This window comes from Candoia aspera, chromosome 8, assembly GCF_035149785.1.
Source record: "Candoia aspera isolate rCanAsp1 chromosome 8, rCanAsp1.hap2, whole genome shotgun sequence".
Classification (NCBI taxonomy): Eukaryota; Metazoa; Chordata; class Lepidosauria; order Squamata; family Boidae; genus Candoia; species Candoia aspera.
The window spans coordinates 69674067-69684116 of NC_086160.1; the positions used below are offsets into that span (position 1 = coordinate 69674067).

Below are 10050 nucleotides of genomic sequence, written 5' to 3' on the forward strand. Positions count from 1 at the left end.
CTGTCACAGAGTCTCACAGTCACATGATTGCCATTTTTGACCTTCCCGGCCGGCTTCTGACAAGCAAAATCAATGGGGAACCGTGTGATTTGCTTAACGACTGCATGTTTCACTTAACGCCCACAGTGATTCACTTAACAGCTGCTGCAAAAAGTGGTAAAATCAGGTTGGAGTTGCTCAATGGCTGCTTCACTTAGCAACCAAAATTCTGGTCCCAATTGTCATTAAGTGAGGACTACCTGTAAAAGTAGGTAGTAAGCAGCACTCCCTGGAATGCTGTGGGATGGAATTCCATCTGGGCAAACATGGGCCAGGTTCTTCCTGCTCCCAAAGGATTGACTTTCTTTACAAAATTCAGTTTTCAAAATGCGTAATGATTTTTTAAAATATTTGATGCAGGTGTTGATCAAGCAAGAGATCCAGAGGAAAAGCGGGTATGCTATCCAAGCAGATGAGGAGCAACTCCGTGTGCAGCTGGATACGATTCAATGTGAACTCAACGCCCCTACACAGTTCAAGGTGAGCAGTTCAGAGGTTGGAACGAGTCCCCTAATGCTCTATTTTCCTTCAAAGTGAACATTGCCCTTGCACATGCCAAGACCTGAACTCCATTTAGGCTATTGGGAAAGGCCTCTGCTGTTCCTTAGGCTCTTTTGAGGGTTTCCAGATAGGTGCATCTAGTTTTAATAGCAGATTGCCTGTCTGAAAGTCTTAAGTAGCAAATAAAACCTTGAGGTTCTTGAACAGCTATTGGTTTGTTTCAGGTTGCAGCTTTAGAGAGAAGTTAATGAGTTAGGCAATCATTCCCCTTCCCCAAACTCTTAAGCTGTATAATGTTGGACTGCAGGCAATGAAATCACATGTCAAGGCCAGCCTCGTTCCGAATAAGACACGGACTCACTTAATGGGGATTAAGGATTTCCGGTTTATTGAAACGGTACTGACAGAGAGAAAAACGGGAATGGGGGTGCGGTGGTGAGGTGTCCTGTTTTATACCCCTCTTGCGGGGTCCCATGCTTCTCCACCCTCCATTGTCCCCATTCCCCTTGATGGGTTTCTTGATGGCTGTGTGGGTGTTTTCCCGTTTGCTGTCCTTGTCCTCTTGGTTCAGGTGTGTCCTCCAGGGCACCAGGTGTGGGTTATCGCTGCTTATCTGAAGTCCTTCTATTCATCTGCATATGAGTCCATGGGTGTGGGTGCTTTGGGTGCTTGGTTGAAGCGTTGATTTGACTATCTGCTTCCTCTCTTTCTTAATGATCATGATCCACGTTGTGAGGCTCTTTGTGCCTTGCAACGGGGTCATGACATGCTGCCCCCCGAAGGGTGCTGGTTTCCCTGGGTATGCCTCGTGGAAACGTCTAGTCAGTTGTTTTGCTAAGACGTGTTGTGCCTGGACCCACTCTGGGTGTGGGAAATGCTTCCATTTAATGAGGTATTGTAGAGTACCCCTTTGTCTTCTTGAGTCCAGTATCTCCTGTACCTCAAAATGCTGTTGTTTATCTATCATGATGGGTGGGGGCGGTGGGTCTTCTGTGTGCCATTTGGATGGGCTCGTTGGTTTCAGCAAGGCACAGTGGAATACCGGATGGATCCGTCGTAGATTGTGTGGCAGTTCCAGTTTGAATGTCACCAGATTGATTACTTCTGTGATTTTGAAGGGTCCGATGAATTTCGGTGCCAGTTTCTTCGAGGGTTGTGAGGTTTTTATGAACTTAGTGGAGAGGTAGACCCTATCTCCCACTTTGTAGTTCGGTGCCTCCGCCCTGTGATTGTCCGCAAATTTCTTGTATGTGGTTTGTGCGTCTGCGAGGGCCGTTTGGATGATTGGCCAGGTTGTCGCCAGTTGTGCCGCCCAGTCGTCTGGTGAGCAGGGTGTGGCATCTGGTTGAGGTAGTTCTGGTATCGGTATAAAGTCCCTTCTGTAGACCACCTTAAATGGGGTGTGGCCCGTGCTCTGGTGTACTGCATTGTTATAGGCTACCTCTGCAAAAGGTAGTAGGTCCACCCAGATGTCTTGTTGGTAATTTATGAATGCCCTCAGGAATTGTTCAAGGGTTGAGTTTAGGATCTCCGTAGATCCGTCTGTGTGTGGATACCACGCTGTTGACAGTGCCTGTTTGGTGCCAATGAGTTTTTAAAATTCCCTCCAAAATGTTGACGTGAACTGTGTGCCCTTATTGGTCACCAACCGACAGGGGGTGCCGTGGATCCTGTATATGTGTGTCAGGAACAGGCGTGCCAGCTGTTGCACGGTGGGGATGGTTGCGCAAGGAATAAAGTGTGCCTGTTTTGAAAAGTAGTCTTTTACCACCCAGATGACTGTTTTCCTTTGGCTGGGTGGGAGGTCTACAATAAAATCCATGGAAATTTCTTCCCAGGGGCGAGAGGGGCTGGCTACTGGCTGCAGCAGCCCTTGGGGTTTCCCCCCCCTTCCGTTTGGAGGTGGCACATGTGGGGCAGGTGGCTACGTAGTCTTTAATGTCTTTTCTCAGGGTTGGCCACCAAAATTGCCGTCTCGTTAGATGTAGGGTTTTTACGAACTCAAAATGCCCCGCAGCCTTGTCATTGTGTGAGCGGTTTAAAACTTCCCCCCGCAATGACTCTGGCATGTACAAGACTTTCTCTTTCCAGGCTAGGTTGTCCTTGATAGATACATGGTGTCGGTTGTTTTGCAACCATGTATCTGTTTGTAGTGCTTGTGCGAGTCTTTGTTGCCAGTTGGGTGAAATTGAACGGCGGCTCTGTTCGTTTTCTGGCGTTCGTGTTGGCGTGCGTTGATTTCTCGTCTGGCTGCGCGTGACAGCTGGGCAGCCCAGTTGTTTGTTGGTCCATACTGTCCCCACAATGTCTGAGGCTTGCATGTCGTCCTGTGGCTGTCGGGAGAGGGCATCCGCCAGGAAGTTCTTCCTACCCGGTATAAATTTCAGCGTGAAATTGAACCGGCTGAAGAACTGTGCCCAGCGCACCTGCTTCGGGCTGAGGCGTTTAGGTGTGCTGAGAGCCTCCAGGTTCTTGTGGTCTGTCCAGACCTCGAAGGGGCAGGCTGCCCCTTCCAGCAGGTGCCTCCACGTTTCCAGAGCTGCTTTCACTGCGAACGCCTCCTTTTCCCATACGTGCCATCTCCGCTCCATTTCGGAGAATTTGCGGGAAAGGTACGCGCAGGGTTTCAGCTGGTTGCCAGAGTCCCTTTGTAGCAGGAGAGCTCCGATGGAGAAGTCGGAGGCATCTACCTGCACCACGAAAGGCTTGGTGGGGTCGGGATGTTGTAATACTGGCTCAGCTGTAAACAGGTTTTTTAGTTTCTCGAATGCCGTTTGACAGTCAGCTGTCCAGTTTAGCACCGCCCCTGGGTTTCTCGATTTGCGGGTGTCCCCCAAACCCTTGGTCTTTAGGAGGTTGGTCAGGGGCAGTACAATCTCTGCCAGCCCCGGGATGAACCCCCAGTAAAAATTCGTGAATCCGAGGAAACTTTGAAGTTGTCTCCTCGTGCGTGGGCGCTCCCACGCCAGTATTGCTTGGACCTTGCTCGGGTCCATTTCAATCCCTTTTTCCGAAATCCTGTACCCTAAATAGTCAATTTGTTGTTTGTGAAACTCGCACTTGGAGAGCTTGGCAAACAGCTCTGCCTTGCGAAGTTTCTTGAGCACTTCCCTTAACAACTGTTCGTGCTCACGCTCCGTTTCAGTGTATATTAGCACATCATTGTGGTAAACCAGCACCCCCTTAAAAAGGTGGTCACGCAGGACCTCGTTGATTAATTGCATAAATACACCCGGTGCCCCTGCCAGTCCAAAAGGTAGCACCTTGTATTGAAACGACCCCAATGGGCAGTTGAAGGCCGTTTTCCACTCATCCCCCTCCCGTATCCTTATGCGGTAATAGGCTTCCCTTAGGTCTAGTTTAGAGAATACCTTGCCCTTTGCCAGGTGGGACAATATGTCCTTTATTAGGGGCAGTGGGCTTTTATTGGATACAGATGCTGCGTTCAGACCCCGGTAATCTGTGCAGAGCCGCAGTGACCCGTCCTTTTTTTCGCGAAAGAGGACCGGCGCTCCTACGGGGGAGTTTGCAGGCTCGATAAAACCCCTCGCCAAGTTCTTATCTATAAAGTCCCTTAACGCTGCCAGCTCCCTCGGGGTCATGGCGTATATTTTGGGTTTGGGTAGGGGCACCCCCGGGACCAGTTCGATGGAGCAGTCTGTTTTTCTCTGAGGGGGGAGTCTGTCCGCTTCCTTCTCGCAGAAGACGTCTGCAAAGTCCGCGTAGTTTGGTGGCAGGCCGTCTGGCGACGCCGTCCCTCTGTGCTCCGAGGTAGTCGTTGCCCTTCCCATTGCTGCCCGGGGGACCCTGTCCCCTGTGGGTGCTTGGTAGCGCCCGTCAGCAAACTTGATCTCTCTGGTTTTCCAGTTGATGACTGGGTTATGCTGCACAAGCCACGGGATCCCTAGTATCAGTAGGGGTTGCCCCACCGGTGCCACGATGAAAGCCAATTTTTCCTCATGGCTGCCGAGCCGTAGCGCGGTTTCGCCGGTGTATTGGGTGACCGGGCCCCCTCTCGCTGCTGATCCATCAAGCTGAGTAAACACCAAATGGTGCTGAAGTGGATAGCAGCGGAGGTTCAGTGCGGCTACCAGGTCCGGGTGCATTAAGCTTTTTGAGCAGCCTGAATCAATCAGTGCCCAGACCTTTTCAGTCTTTTCCCCATGGGTGAGGGTGACACGGACATAGAGGGTGGGGCATTCTTCACTCACCCCTCTGTCGGTGCGCCTGTTGCTCTTTTCCACCTGTCCTTTGGCGCCCATTAGGCCAGGTGGCTGGCGTTTCCCGTTGGCTTGTCAGGATTGCTTCCCTCCTCCTCTGAGCTGTAGGGGAACTGTCTGGCTCGATACTCCCCCCTCGCTGCTGGTCGCTTTCTTGGCGCTGGGGTTGGTGCGGCTGGTGCCCTCCGCGTGTTCTCTCTGGGTGTCTGTTTGGGGCAGGCTGTCGCCTTATGGTCATCCTTGCCGCACGTGAAGCACTGCCCCTTTGCGAATTGACGGTCCCATTCCTCTTTCCACGGTTGGGATCTTGCCTTCCCCGGCCTTGCAGCTGTCCGTGAAGGTCTCGCCGCCTCCGCCTGCTGTGCTTCCCTCTTGGCTTGGAGGAAAGTGTTGTGGGCGTCCTCTGCTTCCCCCGCCAGCCGGATCCACTCGGTCAGGGAGTTGGGGTTGTTGCGACAGAGTGCCCACCTGAGCACGTTCAGGTTGAGTCCTTCTTTAAATTTCTCAATCAGGGTTGATTGAGACCAGACTTCTACTTTTCCGGCCAGGGCTTAGAACTCCATGGCATACTCTGCCATGGGGCGCTGTCCTTGCTGGAGCATTTTCAAAGTCCGTTTTGCTCTTTCTTGCTCCAGGGGATCCCTGAAGTGTAGTTCCATCACCCGAAGGAACTCTGTGCTGTCCTGCAGCGCCCGGGCACCTGATTGGCACAGTTGGACATACCAATCAGCGGCCCGTCCTTTTAGTTTTATGGCCAGGGCATTAACTTTGCCCCTTTCAGTCCGGAAGCAGGGGCCCCACTCTTCCAGGTAGTACCTAGTGTTCGTTAAGAAGAAGGAGAGTTTCGAGGGGTCCCCGTCAAACTTTATGCCAAAGTCCTTGGCTGCCGTTCTGGTCTGGCTCCAGGTCACATCTGGGCCGTGCAGCGTGTTCTGCGGGGGCTGGTGCGGGTCGATTCGTCTCCAGGCGTCTGGCAGTGTTGGTGCCCTCTCTCGCCGGGTCTCCTCGTCCACAGGTTGTCTCCTCGACAGGGTGGGGGGGTGGGATGTTGTCCATCTGGTGGGCTTCCGGAACCGGGCTCCGCTGTGGTCGCCGCCGCCTGCGGGGTCGTCACTCTGTCTCTCGTCCGGGTGCGCCTCCAGTCGTCGGGTGGGCTCCTGGAGACGGGCCCCGCCGTGGTTGCCACCGTCCGCTGGGCCGTTCCTCCGCCTGTCCGCCGGGTGCGCCTCCGGAGCTCCAGTGCCCTCCACGCCGTTGCCGCCGCGGGGTTCCTGCGCCGCCGTCAGCTGCTGGAGTAGTAGCCGTATCGCCTGCAATCCTTCCTCCAGCGCGTCTAGCCTTGCTGCCGTCCGCGAACTCCCGCCGGTGCGCTCGGCTCTCCGCTCGCTCTCGCCTCTGGTCGTCGTGGATGACAGTCCGTCCCTCGGTCCCTCCGGGGTCTTGGGCGAACCTAGAGAGGGTCCCCCCATCTCGTCCGCGGTGGCCCGCGGGCCACGGGACGCCTGGGTGCTTCCCTCCCACTCCTCTTCCCCCGAGCTGGATCCCGGGCTTACCTGGGCGTTGTGCCGCCGGGACCTCAGGCACATCCCGCCCGAAGGGAGAGGGGCTTCGCCGCCGGGTGCCGAGTGGTTGCGTTGCCACGCTCCGTGGGTTTTCATGCCTAGCTGGGTCCCTCACAAGCTGGTTGGATGGGTGCTAGGTAAAAAAATTTTGTCGATTCCCATTTTTTTGTCAAGGCCAGCCTCGTTCCGAATAAGACACGGACTCACTTAATAGGGATTAAGGATTTCCGGTTTATTGAAATGGTACTGACAGAGAGAAAAACGGGAATGGGGGTGCGGTGGTGAGGTGTCCTGTTTTATACCCCTCTTGCGGGGTCCCGTGCTTCTCCACCCTCCATTGTCCCCATTCCCCTTGATGGGTTTCTTGATGGCTGTGTGGGTGTTTTCCCGTTTGCTGTCCTTGTCCTCTTGGTTCAGGTGTGTCTTCCAGGGCACCAGGTGCGGGTTATCGCTGCTTATCTGAAGTCCTTCTATTCATCTGCATATGAGTCCATGGGTGTGGGTGCTTTGGGTGCTTGGTTGAAGCGTTGATTTGACTATCTGCTTCCTCTCTTTCTTAATGATCATGATCCACGTTGTGAGGCTCTTTATGCCTTGCAACGGGGTCATGACATCACACTTTTGAATGCTTTTCTATGCAAAACAACAGCAAAAAAGATCCCAGTTTCCCTTCAGGTAGAACACTGATACCTCAGCAGAAACTGAACCTTTCCATCTGATGCACTAATTTAATACCCAGAAAGGGGGGTTTTTTGTAGGTAGGAAAATGAAACTGAAGTAACACAGCTCACCCTTCTACCTGAATTAATGAATGCCTAAACTAGATTTGAATTTTGTAACTTTCTCTTCCAGGGTCGGCTGAATGAGCTGATGTCGCAGATCAGAATGCAGAATCACTTTGGAGCTGTCAGATCTGAAGAGAGATACTATATTGATGCAGACCTCTTACGGGAAATCAAACAGGTGTGTGGTAACTGTGGTTTATTGTGAACCAAATTGATAAAAGTAGGGTTGAAATCTCTGCTTGAATCAAGTAGCTCATGGTCTTACGTGAAATTCTTTAGATTCTCTGTCATTAATAAAAAAAATACTAAACTGCAACCCTCTGTAAACATCAGAGACAGACAAAATCTACTATGAGTTCTAATGAACAATGGCAGAGTTACTCAAGGAGTAGCTTGAGATCCCTTCTTGGAATAGCTATATTGTGCTTTTAATGACTTAAGCATTTGAGTATTGGGCTCAAGCAGCCTTCTGCATCTTTGGCATTCTCCAGCTATATAGACCTCAACTCCTAGAATTCTCAGGAATGTCTGTGCTTGTGGAGAATACTGGGAATTGACGTACACATATCTGCCAGCTATCTATGTTGGGAATGACTGATTTAAAATATAAAATATAATATAATAAAATATAATAGCACAAGAGTTAGATTCTTGCATCAAAAAAAAAAAAAAAACAGAAAAGGTCCTTATATTTTTTGTTTCCAGCATTGTAAGGGATGATGAAGGAGGGAAAAGTACTTTGATTTTAGATAAAGTGGATTAGGGAAGCTGAGAAGCAAAATCTGTGGTAGGATACCTTTAGCATACTGTCACCAGGTAAGATCTTGCAACCAAACCTTGCTGGCATGAGTTGTATTCAGAGCCATGAATGCTAGAAATTTTATTTTCTTAACATAAACACAAATGACGGTATGTTGATTTTCTTGTTGTGTGATGTGTATGCTAACTAATTACAGAAACTTCTTTGGATCAAGAAATTTCAGTTTGGAACTGTTGTGAAATATAACATGAAATACTTGCTTTGAAATAATTTTAGCTTATAATCAGAGCTAAAAGCTACAGGCTTCACTATGACCCTATTAACCTTCCAGGAATATAATATATAAGTTTCTTTTAGCACATGCCTTTCTTCTGATTACATGTTTATCTTTCCTTTATCATACCCATTTGAGATTACAAGGAGAAGGGTGAAGTTTGTGATTTCTCAGCATACTTATAAAACTCCTGGTGCTAATGTTCAAAAGCTGGACAAAGTGCTCAAAAGAAGCAACCCCATGAGATTTCTCTTTTTTTCTTGTAGCATTTGAAGCAGCAGCAAGAAGGACTAAGCCACCTGATCAGTATTATAAAAGATGACCTGGAAGACATAAAGCTGATAGAACATGGCTTAAATGAGAGCATCCCGGTTAGAGGGGGTGTCTTCAGTTGATTGATTGGCCCTTCCCATTGACTGTATGGGCACACAAAACATGTTGCTTTCCTTGACTGAAATTCACTGGGTGGTTCTTTGGACCATAACCCGAGTGCCAGGCACTTGGCATTCAACACTGAAGGTTTAGAAAGCTGCACTTGATTTTAAGGTGCAAAGATACTTTAAATACTGCTCTGTGATCTAATCCTGAATTTCTGTTATGTCAACTATGTCTTGTTTTGTTTTTTTTGTTTTTCTGAACAACACTTCCAATGTTAAATTATCGGTAGGAAATAACATGTCCTCTCTATATCAGAAACCCACAAAACAACTGGTTTGGTGTACCTTGTGAATCATGCGCATTAAAGGAGAAACACATCTGTCCAATGTTTGGGGGCAGGCTGTGGAAAGAAATGCACGGGTGAAAGGTGTTTTTCCCTTTTCTTAACAATCACGACCAAACATGTATAATTTTATATCATTTGATTGCATCAGGATTTACAATATTACTCTTCTAAGAAGTAATAAAATCAGTGCTTTATTTCTGTTATCCAGCTGTATGCTCTTTGTAATGGATCACTTTGAAGATATCTGCAGATGCACACTGTGTCTAGGAGCCTTAATCCTCCCTAATCAGCATTTAAACTATTGGCCTGAATAGCCTCTGAGATTCAGAGCTACCAGCATCCCTGCCCACCCACGCACCCACCCCCTATAGTACCAAGTGATACAACAAGAGAGAAGCCTGCATTTGAAGCGCTGCCTGTTGCTTTAACGCCCCTCTTGTAACGCGAGGCACAGTGGAGGAATTGTGGCCTCGGGGGCTGTGTTTCCTAAAGGGAAGACAGAAATGAAATCCTTGCAATAACTGCCTGAGAGAAGTTTTCAAAAAGAGCATCGCTTTACTAGAGAGCGTACTGCACACATCAGCGTGCTGTCCTTCATTCAGATTTCTTGGCATGGTGAAACAGCAGCTCTGTGTTTTAGTGTTTTTCTATTGGTTGTTGTTAATTGCACCAGAATAGTAAGGGTGGGCTCTCTGTTCATCCGTGCTTACAAGTGAGTTGACCTGCACTGACGCTTCTTAGCGTTACTCCAGAATGCAGAAAAGGTCACCCCTCTGTGTGCAGCCAAACACAAGTGGTGAGACCAATCACTTGGCCTGTAGCTGCTCTCAAGTTTTCCAGTGGTGATTGCTGAGAATACAAAGAGTGGTCAGGAGATGGTGCAATTTTAGGGCAGTTACAAGAACCCTCTACTTAGATAGCTACAGTAGAATGAATTCTGTGCTTTTTTTCCCATGCTAGTCTTGCAAACACTTACAGCAAAACCAGCCCAGCATTGCTGTGGTGTTCTCCAAAGTGACATCTGCCTGCCAGCACATTTGTAGGAGGATTTTCTGATGTTACCAATTTGCCAAAAGGATTTTGATCAACAGCAGTAAACAACATCAAAGATGCCTACTGGAAGAAGATAAATGGGTGATGAGAGATTAGTTGGTCTCCTCCTTTAATTTCATAGCCTTTTAAAAA

At 49.2% G+C, this 10050-nt stretch overlaps 1 protein-coding gene across 1 annotated transcript in view; it reads left to right on the forward strand.

Moving 5' to 3' along the window:
* The window catches only part of NUP54 (nucleoporin 54), a 31257-nt gene extending 22189 nt beyond the window's left edge, over positions 1-9068 (forward strand). Inside the window, exons 10-12 of the mRNA XM_063310642.1 lie at positions 400-519; positions 7175-7285; positions 8408-9068. Of these exons, the coding sequence (XP_063166712.1) occupies positions 400-519; positions 7175-7285; positions 8408-8536 (360 nt within the window). The 3' untranslated portion in view covers positions 8537-9068. The remainder of the gene's footprint in view (positions 1-399; positions 520-7174; positions 7286-8407) is intronic.
* Positions 9069-10050: the final 982 nt, after the last annotated feature.